The 19,066-nt window shown below is 40.9% G+C and overlaps 1 protein-coding gene across 1 annotated transcript in view; it reads right to left on the bottom strand.

Annotated features, from left to right (window-relative positions):
* Positions 1-1,271: 1,271 nt before the first annotated feature.
* ubash3bb (ubiquitin associated and SH3 domain containing Bb) overlaps positions 1,272-19,066 on the bottom strand; it is a 36,503-nt gene continuing 18,708 nt past the window's right edge. The window contains exons 2-14 of the mRNA XM_010893670.5: positions 15,684-15,737; positions 15,359-15,545; positions 14,067-14,265; positions 12,559-12,728; positions 11,801-12,009; positions 11,383-11,530; positions 7,989-8,115; positions 6,584-6,706; positions 6,369-6,461; positions 5,700-5,844; positions 5,335-5,441; positions 4,891-5,000; positions 1,272-4,632 (exon numbers count right to left, since the gene is read on the bottom strand). Of these exons, the coding sequence (XP_010891972.1) occupies positions 4,495-4,632; positions 4,891-5,000; positions 5,335-5,441; positions 5,700-5,844; positions 6,369-6,461; positions 6,584-6,706; positions 7,989-8,115; positions 11,383-11,530; positions 11,801-12,009; positions 12,559-12,728; positions 14,067-14,265; positions 15,359-15,545; positions 15,684-15,737 (1,810 nt within the window). The 3' untranslated portion in view covers positions 1,272-4,494. The remainder of the gene's footprint in view (positions 4,633-4,890; positions 5,001-5,334; positions 5,442-5,699; positions 5,845-6,368; positions 6,462-6,583; positions 6,707-7,988; positions 8,116-11,382; positions 11,531-11,800; positions 12,010-12,558; positions 12,729-14,066; positions 14,266-15,358; positions 15,546-15,683; positions 15,738-19,066) is intronic.

The following is a 19,066-nucleotide window of genomic DNA, read 5'->3' as shown; positions in this document are numbered from 1 at the left end:
AGCCATCTTAAATTTCGTAAGCATTATAAATATACCAATTTCTGGTAATATTTTGTGAAATAATCTGACATACTTGGCTGAATATTTTTGGTTGACCTTATTAACACAATTTATGTCAATGATGACTTTAATAAACCAACTATTCTTTGCAAAAGTACTTCCATTACCATTAAAATAAAATGACACCGATTGTAACGTTGCAGGATGGAGGCAGGACACAAGCGCAGGAAGAACGTAAGACATTTGAGAAAGTCATTCAAACAAGGCGAAACCAAAACTAAATGACAAGGCCGGAACAAAATAAAACAATGTAACATATGTCATAAACCACAACAAACCGGCAACACACAATGGGGCAGCAGGAACTATAGGGTCCGTGATCAGGGAAACGGGGGCGGGCAATAATCAACAAAACAGGTTTCCTTAATGAAGTGAGTGAGACACCCATCTTGAATGTAGTCTGCTGGGACTGATTATTGACCATACAGCTTATTTGGTCAATAAATTAAGGTTTTGAGTGAGGAACAGAAGCGTTCAATTTGCAGTAGTCTCCTAATTTTAACCCTTCTGTTCCTCACTCAAAACCTTCCTTTTCAACTTTTTTGAAAAGGAAAGAGAGGTTCTAATTCTGTTCTTGAGCAAGACATTAGGTAACTGTAATTGCTCATGTAACTCACTCTACATGAGAGCACCATTATTTTACTTTTTAGCGAAGTATGTTAAGAGCAGATAATCATTGACCGCAATGACCTGGGAGTCATTAGGTTTAACTAGCTCATGGACAGAAAAATTGTGTTTTTTGTTCAGGTTTTCAAAATCAACTTTTCATAAAACAAAAAAAACACATTTTGTTTCTGCCCTCAGGACAGAGCTGCCAGTCTTTTGCTTTATTTCATATTACACAGTGTACAGAAATGTTTTTTCAACAACAGACACTCTTATTTCTATAGACACACAGAGGTGGAATGTCATTACGAATACTGTATCATATCCATCTTCAGTCGGATAAATTATAAATTAGATGGAAAATACTAGCCCACAGGTCCTGAAGATTATTTGTAAGTTAAGGTTTTTCATTTTGGTTAAAGTGTTATAACATAGTTTATGAAAATATGTATATACAATTGAAAACATAGTAGTTAAGTCAAGAATATGAAGATGAAATAATAAAGCAACCTAACATGACACATGAAGGCTTTCTCCTGAGGTTTTCAGGTGTCCTTAATAGTGCTTGCACCTGAACTTTGACATAGACTGGCACTGCAACTCACTGAAACTTGAAATTATTTATTTATTCATTCAGTTCACTTATGGATGAACAACACAGTCTTAGCCTTCTTAATCAGTGCCTTATCTGCAGAAAAATAAAATTTTAGATGAGGCTAAACAAAAGCCTTGAGGTTTGCGAAAATGCCAAGAGAACATCTCTGTTTATAACATTATAAAGCAGAGGATCTCAAACAAAAAACAATATAGATTTGAAGTGATTGAACACAGAGAATATTATGTGTGCAACCATCAAACCTTCCACTCCTAACAATACCATTCAGCATTTTATCTTCCCATCAGTAAACCTGTTTATTTATTTTGAAATGTACATTGCAATATACTGTACAGCATAATAAGTATTGCTCTACACAAATACAATAAACATAATAAATAGCAATTCAAAATAACTTTTTATATATTTAAAATATCAAGTGATTATGTGTAAAATTCCAAGAAAATTATGGCAGTCTCTTTTGAGGATTAGCATAATAATTGAGGGGAAAATTTGAACCATTCCATTGCAATACGTACAATTATATCCCTGAAATGTCAGTTACATATACCTGAAATGTACTGTAAAGGCTGATTATGATTCATAAACTTGCAAAACATTACCTTCTGTTAGCCAAGTAAAGTCAGATTCGAAATTATGAGGCTCTCAACACAATTTTCATGACCCATTGCACACCTGTTATTAACCAAAACATCTAGGTAAATCTCAGTGATTTTGAAAGGGGAGTGATTGTTGGGGCACGTTTGGCAAGAGCTTCAGTGATTAAGATTGCTCAAATTGTCTCAGTCACTAGAAATCAACATAGTTTAACAATAATGAAAGATTCTGGAGTTTGCTTGAGATGTCAATTTCCACCACCAAAATTTGTTCTGACAGCTTGTGGTGACTCAAGCCTTATTTTTAACTGTGTTACCTATATATGGCCACAATGAAAAATGCCCCCACCCCCCTAAAAAAAAACACAAACAGTTTTTTCCTAGCATAAAATTGGTCTTTTTAATTTGGAAGTAGATAGTTGTATCAGCATTTGAAACCATAACAAAGTGTTCTTTACAGCCCTCAGTAAAATGCTCAGGGATGGGGCTGGAGATATGTAACCAGTCACAAATTCATATTGTGGAAAGGACTGCTCATCTGTAGTAAAAATATTATAGTTTTTACCATGTTTTGAGGCTATAGTATTGGTTTACATTTACTTGGCAAAAATCTTCAAGGTAAAACAAGCTAATATTTTGGGTTTCCGATGGGTTAGGATATTTTGAGCCAGAGGTATTCAACTTTTTCCTTAAGGACCCCCAGCCATTGCATGTATTTCATCTATTCCATAACTAGCACAACTGATTAGACTTGTCAGCTAATCATCAAGCCCTTAATTAGTAGATCATGCCCCTTCAGGGCTACAACAAAATTGTAGCCTGCACAAAATGAGTGCCTGTTCAGGGCTACAAGGAAATTGTGGGGTCCATGATAATCGGATTGAATACCCCTGTTTTAAGCAAATGTGACATTTGTTTTATTCTTTAGCAATCAATGAGTACATAGTACTAATTAATGAGCCCAACAATGTATATACCAACCACAGATTGTCCTTTAAAGCTTTTAAATAAAATATAAAAGTTCTCAACTGGTTGACTGAAAAATTATATAGTCACAACTGTTTGTGACTCTATAATATGAACACATCAAAATGTTAGTTACCTGCAAATGATTATTACACCAGCTTCAGCAACACTCATCTATGATTTTCAACAGTCCAAACTGCTACAGTGAGACAAAACTACAACATTTAATACAAACTTGAAGAAAGATTTGGCACATGCATCTTAATGATGTCACTTTCTGATTTATTTCCAGTTAAAATGTGTTCGTTTTTTGGTTGTGAAGAAACTATCAAACCAGATGACCAGCTGGTAACTTAAAACCATAACGAATAATTAAATTGATAACATCTGGTCAACGTACTCATACAACCTGTATACAACATCATCTAATTGACCACTTTTCACCTAGTTTTGCCCACTTTGCAAATACATTTGTTGTTTTACATACAAGATAATGGGGTGAGTTTTTCATGTTCTCCCCAATGTCTTTAACACCCGTATTATTTAGAGAAAACCCAATAATCGTGCCGGTGACATAATAACTGCCCTACAGATACTTCTGTTGATAGAATCTGTTCTCATCAACATTTCTGAAAGCCTAGTGGTTAAAACATCTGACCAAAAACTGGAAGTGGGACATGAGATGCAATTGCTTTTTCAAACTATAATATTATTTATTTTCTGCGTCAGTGTTCACAACATTCTAACTTCTTTCTGGCAAGCCGTTGACTGGCAGTGAAGTGATATGTAATGGTTTATGTGCAGGCTGTCAGCAGCTGCTTGCTAGCCTGACGTCCAACACAGTAGCTATGTGCTTTTCCACGGTCAACTAGGCCCTGAGACGTATCCCCATACCAAACTCACTTCTCCCTCCCTTTCACAAACAACAATACTGTAAAATTAGAACTGTCAACAATACTGTAAAATTAGAACTGTCAACAATACTGTCAAATTAGAACTGTCAACAATACTGTCAAATTAGAACTGTCAACAATACTGTCAAATTAGAACTGTCAACAATACTGTTAAATTAGAACTGACAACAATACTGTCAAATTAGAACTGACAGCAATACTGCCAAATTAGAACTGTCAACAATACTGTCAAATTAGAACTGTCAACAATACTGTCAAATTAGAACTGTCAACAATACTGTTAAATTAGAACTGACAACAATACTGTCAAATTAGAACTGACAGCAATACTGCCAAATTAGAACTGTCAACAATACTGTCAAATTAGAACTGACAGCAATACTGCCAAATTAGAACTGTCAACAATACTGTCAAATTAGAACTGACAGCAATACTGTTAAATTAGAACTGACAACAATACTGTCAAATTAGAACTGACAGCAATACTGTCAGATTAGAACTGACAGCAATACTGTCAAAATAGAACTGACATCAGTACTGTCAAAATAGAACTGACAACAATACTGTCAATGGTACTGTCAAATTAGAACAGTTAATGGTAGTATAATATTTGAATGGTGTGCAGTTCAGTACAACCAGGTCCAACTACCCACTGACTCCGACACGTCTCTCATTATTGCTGTTTAAGCAGAAACTAAGGCCTCAGGATGAGACTGGAGTCTGTTCCAGCTGCCTCTCATTCCTGGAGAAGTGTCTCCCTCCAGTTGAAGGAGTGGTTGGGTCCGTGTGTAAGGGGAAGTATGGGTGGGTCTACCAGCTGCCAGCCTCCTGTCTCACACTGCTCCTCACAGGAACAGAAGCCCAGGTAGGGGATCTATGGAGGAATAGATGCTCTCATCAGTCAAAACAAAGACGGAATGAAAAAAACAGTTAGGTCCGGACATATTTGGACACTGACACAATTTTCATAATTTTGTCTCTGTAGGCCACCACAATGGATTTGAAATGAAACAACTCAGGTGCAATTGAAGTGCAGACTTCCAGCATTAAATCAAGGGTTTGAACAGAAATATTGTATGAAACGTTTAGGATATATGATGAAAATGGTTGCAGTTCCCATTACTTGGATTACCTTCCTGACTACTTGGATGAAGTCCTTGGAGTTCTGGGGGCTACGGCCCTGGAGTTGTCTCGTGCAGGCCTCCAGGGAGGAAGCGTGGGCCACAATCAGTATGTTGTTTCCTGTGGAGTGGAAAGGAAGCAGATGAGGGAAGGGATTTAGACGAGTCCCAATGTCAGTCCCACACATTTGGTTTCTATGTCACTGTAGCAGGGTGCAAGTAGCATTGATTTATTTTCAAATACCCTGAGCAATTCATGAAGTTGAGTGGGAGATGAATTGGGTTTGCAGTTTTATGACTATTTGGGTGATTTTATTTTTTGCGCCAGGCAAGGTCAATCCAATCGAGCACAGCTACAGGATTTGAAAGATCGTTACTAATTTTCCCCAGAATCGATCTGTATACTGAACACATCCCACCCACAGCCAAAGTACCGAGCATTGCTTCATAATTACCAATGTTTTTGCAGTCTGTCAGAATGTCTTTGGTCACTTGGTAGCTCCGAGTCATGTAGGTGTCATAGGACTCAGACACGCTTAGTTTGTTTATTGGGATGAGGGGTCTGTGGGAACAGAGAGTGACAATGTGTAAGACAGAGACATGTTGGTTGAGAGGCAATTTTCCTTTCCAGCAACAACCCCTGACACCTTACCCCTTCAAGGAGATGTGAAATAATTGTATCGATGTAAGCAATATAGTATTTCTGTACCTTTCTCTAAAATGGAAATTCTACCATAAAACTTATGGATATCCATTCCCTTCATATTGTGCCTAGGACTGGTCAAAAGGGTTGTTACTGGACCCGGCTAGTCTGTATCACCTGTATGTTGTGTCCACACTGAAATGGGCTGCAGCCAGATCTGTGGGAGGGATCCAGCTAGGAAGGGTGTTCCCAGTGATCCACTTGGTCCACTCAAACAGGCCAGGCTCTACTCTGATCTTCAGCTTGCCATCTTGTTGCAAACCTGTAGGGGGAGATGGAGATGTGCAAATAGGAAGATGAGCCTTCAACCACTAGCTATATCCTTACTTTGTACACTGATCCTGTAAAACAAACCAGTAACAAAAGAAATGTCTTGAATGAAAACTGTAGCCAAAACCTTTGTTTTTTGGGGTTTTTTTATGGGACAATTATTCATCTCTTTTCAACAGTAGAAACATGCTTTCCATTTTTTTCAGCATTGCCTCAACAAACTACAGGAAAAAATTCCTCTTTCAGTGGTCTAATTTGTTGCCTCTGGTGCATATGTACTGCTGCAGCATGTGTTTGAATCTGAATAGACTGGATCAGCAATATGGAGATGGCCCTCAGTCTATCAGAGTATAGAGGAACCACTATCATTTTAGTGGAGGAGACATTTGGAAGGTTTTCTGGACCGGACCAGATAAACTGATATGTGTATTGACAACAGTTAAATCTTCATCAGTCCTAAGAGAGGCGGACATGCTTTATACATTCCTTTAGCCTAACCAGTTACACGTTGGTTACCTTTAAGGATGTTCTGTGCAGTCTGGACACAGCGCAGGGAAGGTGAACTGTAGACAAAGTCTATCACTGTATTGCTCTCCAACAATGCGTCACCTGCAACACAGACAGAGGGAAATAAATTAGGTGGAGGGGTTAGGTCACCCTGTTGTGGAACAAGCAATATGGAATGAAAGACAGATAATGTAGCCTATTACTATTTGTTGATAACCACATACCCACTAATTGTGCTTGTGTGGAACCAAACACTGTAATTGGGGCATCCATGTCATAATCTCTGTGTCCTCCACTCCACATAGGCAGGCTGGTTGGCATGTTCAGGTTAGTGCGTACATATCTACCTGTAAAATAGCCCAGCACACTGCTGTTGGGTTGAAAACAAATAGACAACGTTCTATCCATTACATCAAAACAAATATACATCAGGTTAATCTGACTTAACAACTGTCACATCTGGGTCACCCAGTGCGACTCCTCCCTCACTCAGGAGATCAAACCCCTCGGTCTTCTAGTCACCGGCCACCCCGTCACATCCAACCCAATGCCCTGTTCCGTCACCAGCTCCCCTGACACTCATTATCCAATGCCCCTTCCCATGATCACCAGACAACCACGTACAGCTGTTCCCTATCACTCGCCCTACTTATACCACTGCCTTTCATTTATGCTTCAGGCAGCTTTAGTAAGGTTCAGTCCATGTGCGAGTCTACTGTCTTCATCTAGGTTTTTGTTCTAAGTTGGCCCTCGTGCCTTTCCCTTTGTTAGTTTGTTTGTTATTATTTCCAGTTTGCTATTAAAGCCTGTTTCAGTTCATCTGCACTTGTTTTCGTATCCGTTCCCTGCAACACCTGGTTACAACAACGTACAACTCGCAATTTGAAATTCAGTACATTTCCTTTTAGGATTGCATTAGTTGACAGGCAACTGCTGAATGACAGGAGAACCTGAAGTAAACAAGTGATACACTGTTTTGAAAGCAGGTGCTTCCACTCAGGTGTAGAATGAATGAACATTGTATCATGCTGAGGGTGATGTTTAAAAAATACGGGATAAGCCCAGTAACCCCAAAGTTTGGCTACCAGGCAGAGGAGAAAATCTGAAGGATTCTGAAAAAGGGGTGATAGTTGGGACACAGCTTTAGTAACCATGTTTTAATCTGCAGTTTTTAGGCATACAAAACATCCCAACTACACACAAATATATTTTCCTCAAATGTCCTCTATCCATTTGCTAATCTTTAGCAGACTAAACTTATTTGTAAGCGGTTTTATTCTTTTATTGTCAGATAGGTTGAGTAAACGGCATGTTTTGTGTGGATCCAAGTAAGAGTAGATGTTGGTTTTATCAATAGTTTCAGTGTTTATGTTTTGTCACTGATTATCTGAACTACATTGGTCAAAATTGGTATTTAGTGCGAAGGGAGTGGAGTGCTTTGGCAGAGTTTTCTTTCATGAGGGAGGATACTTCACAAACTGGAACTCAGACACAGAACCAGGACTTAATCAATTAGATTTCGTTTGACTTCCTTCCACTCTTTGGTTTTGGTAGAAAAGTCATTTGTTAGTTAAACAGTATAAGGAACTCTGTCACCTGACCTTCAGTACCATGGGTGTGACTGCTTACCTTTGGAATCGGAGCACAGTGAGAGCCAGTGTTTCCCAAAAACCACGTCCATCCTCTCACCATGCCGACAGACAAACAGGGTTCGCTTGGGCGGCCGAGAGTGGATGCTGCTGCTCATTCGTAGTACCTATTGGAATTGGAGCATTATCCATAACATTCATAACATACATAACATTTCACAAGAATTATTATTAGTCCTATAAAAATATAAATAATAATTTTACCCCCCTCCTCTTTCTTTCCATTCCACAGTTTTGTCATATCCAATTGTATCTTGGATACAATTGGGAGATGCTGAACCAAATGCATTGCTCATGGGTCTTCCAACCTACACATCAGTTAGGGGTACAGTCAAAGCTCAAACCTGAGAGTGTGTACTGGTCAGTTTGGGGTTAAGAAGGAATCTTAGGAAACTCCAAATATAATTTTCTTGAAAAGTAATCAACAAAAACAAAAATCTTTAATTGTATATCATTAGCCATAGTTTTTCCTCATCAAAAAAATAAGAACTTACATATGAAAACATAGGGGAAAAATGTTGCAAGCACAGAGTCAAGATCCAGCCTATTTCTGTCTTTGGACTGGTGGATACTGCTGGTTGCCTGATTATTTCATTTTTTTTGCACCACTTGTGTAAAAGGAGAGTGAGATGCTGTAATAACCTCATGAATATGCAACTCACTTTATCTTGTCTAAGTTCAACAATCTAATTGACCCAGTACAAAAAATCTTCAATTATTAAGTAACCACATCCGGACAGATTAAGAGATTCATCCTTTTTGCTGCATTTCTTCTTGTCTGACTGAATTGCATATTATTACGGAGACAGGTCTCAGCGTAATAGTCTCAGACCATTTTTTATAGAACATGCACTGCCTGAGGAGTCCATTGTTTTGTTATTTTAAACATTCAGTTCTAACCTCAGCACTATTAAAACGTCTGAAAACTACTTCATAGCATAGAACATTAACTTATCCGTTGGTACTCTTCACCAGAATTTGATTAATTTGCGACCAGAGCATTTCATATGACAGAACATTGAGGTTTGTGGCTGAGTGTGGCACAGATTATCGAAGTTCGTATGATTATTTATTGTATAGAAAATGTATTGCGGAATAGTTTCTTTTTAGTTTTGTCTGACTGATATAAAAATAACATTACTATTACTATTCAATCCATCACCATGTTATCTATAGCTGTTACCTTGATAGCCTGCGGTCGGTCAACATCTATTCTCTCTGACCTGCTACCTTTCTGGTCAGGAAGGTGAATCAAATTGTAAACTGAGAGTTGAATCAAGAAGTGATCTATTCTTATTTCTTACATACTATGGTTATAAAACAATCCAAAAAATTCTGGTTAACTGCGCCACACTATCAGGCATTAAAGTGAATATTCTGTAGAAGTGATCTTAAATATTTATTAGATTAAACTAAATAGTGTTAGGTCACAAGATAATACTAATCATTTAGATTAACCGCTCCAAACTCATGGAGAAAAGAACTCTGACGAAATAAACCGCAATGCAATATCAAAACTACGCAGTACTATCAAGCACCAAATGAACTGGTTTGTGACAAAGCTTTCCAGATAGGCCATATCTTATCAAATAAGGACCATTTCAAACACTAGTTGGGAACAATTTAATCAAAACCGAATTTAGATAATAATGTAAAATGTATTGGACAATATAGCACTTTCCTAGAAGCCCAAAGAGTTTTATATAGCAAGAGGGTGAAGCTCACCTCATCCACCACCAATGTGTAGCACCCACTTGTGTGATGCATGGCAAGCAATTTGCAGCAGTACGCTCACCAGACATCAGCTATAGAGGTGATAAATCCCAATTAGGAGTATGACAACAGTAATACATGTTGTCCCCAACAGAAAATGATCCCTAATCTGAGATCCCTGTCCCTAATTACGAGTGCCAAATGTCCTCACTCCGGAGTGGAACAAGGAGTGAAGAACAAATCATTTGTCCAGAACGCAGAGCAGGTTAAAACATTTTGAGTGGTGGCCTACTGTCCCACTACAATTTCTGTTCCGGTACCATGAGAATGAGGCACGCACTGTCCAGACATTTAGCTTAGGTACTAATCATAAGAATATTGCCATTAGCGAAAACAACCTAATGAACATTTTATTTTGGATACTTATCTGAACTGTATTGACTTTTGCCACCTCTGTGGCAAAATTAATATTATCCAATACAGCCAATCACAGTCATATTACAGAAAATCTGTGATCATCGTCATTTTGTCCAAGTACTCGCACATCCCTAGGCTAAACTGTGCATAATGTAATCTTTATCAGATTCAATATGAAAACATATATTGTTCCTGATATGGGCACTCTGTAAAGTGCAACATACCTTTACTTTGATCATCTATGAAAATTCACCTGGCCACTCTTGTGTACCCTCTATAGAGCATGTTTTCAACTGGATTCACCTCAGGATACAATTTAATTAGTATTTTATCAGTCAAAACCCATTGGAAACCCGTAGGAGGTGATTATTGTGGAGAGAGCATGTGAATGGCTGACAAAAACAAAAAGATGAAGGAGAGAGGGATGAGTTGTAAGTGATAGACAATTTTTTTCTCTGTTCCTGTTTCTGTCTCTCTCTCCTATGTTCCAAAAGTTATGCAAAAGCATGCAAAATGATGTGGAGAATCCGGGCACAACTGCAGAAGGCAAGGAGGATGAGATGATTGATGTGGAGTGAGGAGAAGGGAGGAGTTAACTGAGAGGGGAATGGGGAACTATTTATTTTGTTGAATAGCCTAACCTCCTGACAGCAAGAAAAATTGTTCCTGCAATTTGTCAGTGAACAATTGTATAGAAAATGTCATGCAATTCAAAACATGGGTCGCCCATTGTATACTAACAAACATTATAAGAAAAAAATGCAAATCGAGTGACTGGAATATGATATGTAAACCATGCACTGCTGATTCTTCATAAGAAACATCTCCTGTTTGTGGCCCAGAAAAACATTTGCCTTTCCCGCATTAAAGACCCACCACAAAAATAATCAGTGGTACTGTGAGATCTTAAAACAATCTCCTTCTCCTACTCTTGCAGATACCCTGAGAAGTGTTAATATAGTTCTGTGAATTTATGTTCCACTAATATAGTACAACTGATGATCACTAATCCAATTAACCCTGTTCATTGCTGATTTCAGCTATATTAATTGATTGCTTAATTCATTTAATCTAACACAACTACTGTTATAATTTCCTTTAGAGGTGACACCAGGTCATCAAGGAGACTAAACTCAGAAATGAGGACAACAGACCTGTTTCCCAGTAGTAATTACTAATTCTTCCTATTCGTATGTGGCTCATTTTCACTTCTCACTCTGTTAAAAAACGGTAAGCGTCAGTACCTGCATGGGATGACAGATGAGGCTCAAGGTGGGTGTGTCTGCAGGGCTAGAGTTGTCAAGTCGTCGGCTGTCCAGCAGCCCATCCAATACGACCCTTTCCCTAATCCCTTTGTCTGAGGGGGTGGTGCAACTGAAGAACGAGTGTGATCTGCACAGGGTGAAGTTCAAGAGTTAATATACCTACTAACTACTACTGATTCATCCATACTGGTTATTAATGAGCATAATTCTCCACACATTTCAGAAAGTTCCTCCCCAGGGTAGATTTAAGTCAATCTAAAAGACAGTCGATTTTTCTGAATTGACTGAAATGAAATGGAGCTGACCACATCCCTTTGTTGTGGACTCAGGACTGTTAGTTAGAAGCATGTTAGAGTAATACGTTCTGAAATGGGCACGGCACATTTGGAGGGCTCACCCATGAAAGACCCAGGTGTCACACTCATCTGCTCGGCTGACATAGTTCTCCGGCAGTAGGCCAGACAGTCCTGTGGCCTGGGAGGCCCCGTAGACCCATCCCTCACTTGTGTTGTTCTGCTCCATAGTAGACATAAATACATAGTCCCCCGAGACCAACTCCAACTCGTCTTCATTCTGAGGGGCGTAGGGATACATCACGCGCAGCGTCTGGGACAGAACGGAGAAGGGACATGGCCTGGGCTCACTCAATACAATTAATAGCACCAGAAGCACTTAAAGGGACATCTGTGAAAATTAACTTCACTTATGATCATTTAGACAGATGGCCTAGTTACAGAGCAGAGTTTCCCAAACTAGGGGTCACGACCCAATGTCCGTATTCATGGTTTGAAAATTGTGTTCAGATAGAAATTGGAAACAAACTCTGCTTGTGTACATAGAATGAATGTAGGTGGGTAATGTTGATGTTTTCAAACAGAGCAGATGCTGTTTTTGTCCTGAAGTGATTAATTTCCTTAAGGTTCAGGCCAAAAATATGAAGACACTATTCCTGATGGATAAGACTCACAGGAGCATGGTGCGTGTTTTCTGTTTCTTTTAGAACCCATTTAACACAGTGGAAAGGACTAGGCAATAAATGGGATGGGGAGAGAGAACATCATAAATAATTATACAATTTTATACACAAGAAAATTCACAATTATAAAAAAATGATATCATAAAAGTGGAAACAGTTTGTATTAGAAAACATATTACCTCATGATTGGCAAACCGAATGTCCCGGGAGAAAAGGACAGCCAGCCAGTCACAGCCTAGCTTCACCTCAATTCCCTTGGCTAGCTTTTCCAGGGAGGACAGGTGAATAGTGGGAAAGTGGTAGGCCAATGTCACATGAAGCTGCTTCTTATGGGGCTCTACATGGACATCTGAAGCAAAGAAAAGGGGGACAAATGAATTACATAAAAACAAACATGAGAAAAATAACATCAACAAACCCAATACATTCCAAACTATCTTACTTGATGAGTGTTAATACAATGGGCATAACTTTATAACGTGTGAAATTAAAGTCCAACCAATCTGTGTCTTTTGGTGAGGATGACCTCCTTAGGATTTAACGTCAAGTGTTCAGCCTAAAATATACACTGTGAAATACTGATGGGTGACAAATTAATGGAAAAAAATACATAAATTGTCTCAGAAAGGTGTTGGGCCACCATGAGATGCCAGGGGAACCTCAGTGCACCTTGGCATAGGTTCTACAAGTCCCGTAGACCATGATAGGATGTTTATTTCGTTAATTTATCACTTGTATAGTAGCTTCTTCGTTATGTTCCTCCACTCATTTATTCAGGTCTTTCAATCATTTGTCACCTGCCTGTATGTCTGTTTCTTGTGTTTGCATATACACTGATGAGCCAAAACAATATGACCAATCACAGGTGAAGCATCTCCAACGTTGATCATCTCCAAGCAAGGGCACATGTAAAGGTCTGGGTAGATTAGATGGTAAGCGAACAATCAGTTCTCGTAGTCAACATGTTGGATGCAGGAGAAATAGACAGGAGTAAAGACAGAATAGGCAGAAGTAAAGACAGAATAGGCAGGAGTAAAGACAGAATAGGCAGGAGTAAAGACAGAATAGGCAGGAGTAAAGACAGAATAGGCAGGAGTAAAGACAGAATAGGCAGAAGTAAAGACAGAATAGGCAGGAGTAAAGACAGGAGCGACTTTGACAAGGGCCACATTTTTATGGCCAGACGACTGGGTCAGAGCATCTCTGAAATGACAAGGCTTGTGGGGTAATCCTGGTCAGCAGTGGTGAGTACCTACTGACTGTGGTCTGAGAAGGGACAAACCACAAACGGACTGACTGAGAGTTGGACGCCCAAGGCACACATTGTTCAGGAATGGTTTGAGGAATATGATGAAGAGTTCAGGGTGTTACCTTGGCCTCCAAATTTCCCAGATCTCAATCTGATTGAGTATCTGTGGGATGTGCTGGACCAACAAGTCTGATCCACAGTGGCTCCATCCCATAACTTAGAGGACTTGAAGGATCTGCTGCTAATGTCTTGGTGCCAGATACCACAGGACACCTTCAGGGGTCTGGTAAAGTCCATGCCTCGGTGGCCCTGCACTGTTTGGCGGCACGCGGAGGACCAACAGCATATTAGGCAGGTGGTCGTTTTGGCTCATAAGTGTATGTGTCTGTGCATGGATTATGGGTGGGTATGCATGTCACAGACAGACAAAGATCCCACCTGCTTTCCTGGCAGCCTCAGAAGCAAAGTCGGCAGCAAATTGCTTGAGGACCTCTGCAATCTGCTCCTCCACAAAGAGGCCTATAAAGTTGGAAGAGGTGTAGAGCTCCAGAGGCAGGGGGCTGGGAAAACGACCCCTCCAATGACCCACCGTGGTCTGCAGGGCCTCCAACAGGGCATCCACCTTGTCATCAGTACACTGGGGGAGCAGGGTAGAGTATGAGGGCCTCACACACAAACACTTAAGAAACAATGAATGTACAGTGCCTTTGGAAAGTATTTTGATTCACTTTTTGTTGTCTAACGGATTACACTTATAATAGAATAAATCTTATATTTATTTGTATTTATATATATTTTTTCAATCAATCAACGCACAATAACTCATACTGACGAAGTGAAAACTTTTTTGAAAGAAATCTGAAGGATTGTTGCCCCAGTCTGAGGTCCTGTATGCTCTGGATCAGGTTTTCTGGGTCAGATGCTCAGTTAAATCTTCCCTCAGTCCTTACCAGTCTTTCAGTCCCTGTCACAGTGATGCACACCCATAAGGATGGTACTAGCTAGGTGATAAGCATGTACCTGGTGATCACCAGATATTTCTTGGCATTCAGTCCTAATAGTTTGATTTTGGTCTCATCAGGCCACAGTATCTTTTTTCCCTCAGAGTTATTCATCATGTCTCTTACTCAGGAGTGGCCCACATTTAACCACTCTACCATAAAGACCTGGTAGATGGAGACAGTTGCAGAGATGGTTCCTCTAGCAGGTTCTCCCACCTCTGCAGATAAACTCTGAAGCTAAGTGAGAGGGGTCATTGGGTTCTTTCTCACCTCCCTGACAAATGCCCTTCTTGCCTGGTTACTTTGTTTGGTTTGTCATTATGGAGTATTGTGTGTAGATTGATAGCACACTTGTTTTATCAATTATAAATTAAGTCTGTAACAAAACACAATTTGGAGAATTTGAAGTGAATTATCTCTGAACAGTTTCCTAGTAAAAGGAAACAATGGATATGTACAATGACAGTCTCCTAGTAAAAGGAAACAATGGATATGTACAATGACAGTCTCCTAGTAAAAGGAAACAATGGATATGTACAATGACAGTCTCCTAGTAAAAGGAAACAATGGATATGTACAATGACAGTCTCCTAGTAAAAGGAAACAATGGATATGTACAATGACAGTTTCCTAGTAAAAGGTCTCTTGACCTGGATGAAAAGCTGGATTAGAGGGACATCTATGTGTTTGTGTATGAGTGTGAGGCATGCCATTTGCCCCTGGGCTAACCATGAAGAACTGGCAGAGTGTGATGTGAGGAAAGATGTTGTGGGCCTTGTTTTTGCCACAGGTGACGCGGGACTGCTGCCAGAAGTGATGGAGCTGATTTTGCAGAGGACCACTGGGGCGCAAGTACAGAACATACTCTCTGGGCAATGGGTCATCTAGGAAAGGGTCATTCACATGGGAAAACAGCCTGAGGAAGAGCAGGGGGAAGAAATAGAACAGAAGCAGGCTTATCACTGTCTAAGGTAGCATGAGTGAGCATGTGTACATTAAATTATACACCAACTGCAAAGCCACGTTTAACTTAGGCTTATATGTGGGAACTCACCAGTCACATGCTAGCTGTACACTCCTCCCTCCTGTTGATACTAGTGCCTTCAATCTGCAAAGACAGAAAATGCTGACTGTTACTTAGGTTTTCCTTTTGGTTTTTCATTAAGTCCAATTCGTGCAACTCCCAGCAGGCTCTGGAGTCAAAGTCAGAGACAAAGCACATTTCGCCAAGCTGTTCTTCCTATCACAATACCCACTCAACCAAGAAGGGGAGGGGAGCATTTACCAGCCAACAACCACTACTGAACTTGCAAGTATCTAACTTGAGTGGGACAAGGTAAAATCTCCCTGCCCAACACAAACCCCATCAACCCCAGATAGTTCTGAGCCAATTTGCACTGGTAATACCAGATGCCTCAGGGCAGTTTTGGTATTCCAGAATAAGGTTTTGAACTACTAGCCTTGAAAGTGTCTGTACATTGAGGCCTCAGCGCTCACTTTTCTTATGTAAATGTATTTATGTTATTGCTGTGAAGGAGTAGCCTACTTTCAATGCATTATTTCCATCTGACCTGAATCTCACTTCTCTTTATGGCCTAAACTAAGAGGCACTAAGTCAGAGATCACCCTCTCTGTTCCTTATTTGTCTGAGATAAGTATCTCCTGTCCAAATGGCACCATATTCCCTCTATAGTAATAAATGAACAATGTCCCTTTCAGATTCTATAATTTTAGCATTTCTTTTATTTTACACTGAACAATTATTAAAATAAGTGAATTAATAAAATGTTAAAACAAATGTATTTACAATGTCCCTGAGTAAATAAAAACGGTTGTACTTTAACTAGTTTTTAAAACTTTAGCTGCAATGATAGCAGCATAACACTGGCTGTAGTTGTTGGTCAGTCTCTATCTCATCCCTGTTAAGGGCTCTTCCATGTTGAGCTACTTGAACTCTTAAGAACACAGTAATTGGGTTTTACACATCAGCTGATCTGTTCAGGTTTGGGAAACTCCATTGAGATAATGTGGCGGGTTCAGAAACCCAGAAAAGTTGCTGAGTTCAAGCAGTTCTGCATGGAACAGTCATTGCAGCTCTAGGTGGCACAACTAGTTATTGAATGGGAGGGTGAATTAACACGGCATATTGGAGTTGCAAATTATTGTTCATTATACAAAGGTTTTAACATAAGGTTTCTCTGAATGACAGAGAAAAGTGCACGACTTTTCACCAGAGCCTAATAGGCACATGTCAAAGTGATTGCACTACAAAAGGGCCACAACCCTGGACCTTGAAGCAAGTTGCACTACGTTTTTTATTGCAACCCTCTAATCAGAGACTGGTTTAGGCCTGGGACACCAGATGGCTGCAATTAATGAAAACCAGCAGGCTCCCTCCCTTGTAGGGAAAGAGATGAATACCCCTTATATAGGGATTAGGGTCCCATTTGAGAGGGTTTGATATACACATTGATAGTACAGCTGAGGTAGAGTTCTTAATCAGCAGTACTTATCTTTAGTTAATTATGTAGAGTATGATTGAGCAGTAGCACTCTCATTATATACAGTGGACAAATGTACAGTGTAGTTATGCTTAGTTAATAATTTGAATAGACAATTCAGATGGAAGAGTGTATGAAGCTAAAGACTGCCTGTGTGTGAAAGACAATGTGAAATAGTTTTAAAGATAACATGTACGTGTGAAAAAAACAGAAACTTGGGAAGTGAAGAACCCACCAGACATTATTTCCACTCAGCCACTTCAAATGCCTAAACCTATTCAATCAATCCATGAAAAGCAACACACATGGCCATTCACTCTTCAAAATCTGCGCAATATGAGACCTCAGGCCTACCTCCAGTAATGTGTTGAAAGACCACTTCCTAAATCAATCAACACCTGAAGGCCGGTTAACAAGCTAGGGAGGGAGCTCTTTCAAATTGTGTTATTTGGTCCACAGAATGTAATTAAAGATTACTCAAGGGAAGAACAGAAAAAACAGAAAGCGCTAACGCGGTCCTCCACTCTGGGGAAGACCATAGTCATGGAATCTGCAGTGGTAGATGTGCTGTGGGCCTGTGGGTGCATGATGAGACCGTGGGCCTGTGGGTGCATGACGAGACCGAGGGCCTGTGGGTGCATGATGAGACCGAGGGCCTGTGGGTACATGATGAGACCGTGGGCCTGTAGGTGCATGATGAGACCCTGGGCCTGTGGGTGCATGATGAGACCGAGGGCCTGTGGGTGCATGATGAGACCGTGGGCCTGTGGGTGCATGATGAGACCGTGGGCCTGTGGGTGCATGATGAGACCATGGGCCTGTGGGTGCATGATGAGACCGTGGGCCTGTGGGTGCATGATGAGACCGTGGGCCTGTGGGTGCATGATGAGACCGTGTGCCTGTAGGTGCATGATGAGACCGTGGGCCTGTGGGTGCATGATGAGACCGTGGGCCTGTGGGTGCATGATGAGACCGTGGGCCTGTGGGTGCATGATGAGACCCTGTGCCTGTGGGTGCATGATGAGACCGTGGGCCTGTGGGTGCATGATGAGACCGTGGGCCTGTGGGTGCATGATGAGACCGTGGGCCTGTGGGTGCATGATGAGACCGTGGGCCTGTGGGTGCATGATGAGACCGTGGGCCTGTGGGTGCATGATGAGACCGTGGGCCTGTGGGTGCATGATGAGACCGTGGGCCTGTGGGTGCATGATGTGACCGTGGGCCTGTGGGTGCATGATGAGACCGTGGGCCTATGTGTGCATGATGAGACCGTGTGTCTGGTGTAGGTTTGGAAAAGCGCAGAGCTGGGAGGGAGCTCTTTCAAATTGTGTTATTTGATCCACAGAATGTAATTAAAGATTACTCAAGGGAAGAACAGAAAAAACAGAAAGCGCTAACGCGGTCCTCCACTCTGGGGAAGACCATAGTCATGGAATCTGCAGTGGTAGATGTGCTGTGGGCCTGTGGGTGCATGATGAGACCGTGGGCCTGTGGGTGCATGACGAGACCGAGGGCCTGTGGGTGCATGATGAGACCGAGGGCCTGTGGGTACATGATGAGACCGTGGGCCTGTAGGTGCATGATGAGACCCTGGGCCTGTGGGTGCATGATGAGACCGAGGGCCTGTGGGTGCATGATGAGACCGTGGGCCTGTGGGTGCATGATGAGACCGTGGGCCTGTGGGTGCATGATGAGACCATGGGCCTGTGGGTGCATGATGAGACCGTGGGCCTGTGGGTGCATGATGAGACCGTGGGCCTGGTGTAGGTTTGGAAAAGCACAGAGAAAAGCAACTGTAAAGACACTACTACTCTCTGGACAGTGTTGTGAAAACTACTCTGAACATATTTAACCGAGCTAACAAATACACCCTGGCACTACGCTAAAACATTTTTGAAAAATAGTGTACCTAATTGGTGTATCAGAAAACACTGAA

Source organism: Esox lucius, chromosome 1 (genome assembly GCF_011004845.1).
Source record: "Esox lucius isolate fEsoLuc1 chromosome 1, fEsoLuc1.pri, whole genome shotgun sequence".
Lineage (NCBI taxonomy): Eukaryota > Metazoa > Chordata > Actinopteri > Esociformes > Esocidae > Esox > Esox lucius.
Note: the sequence above shows the minus strand (reverse complement) of the source record. Positions and strands in the feature narration are given on the sequence as shown.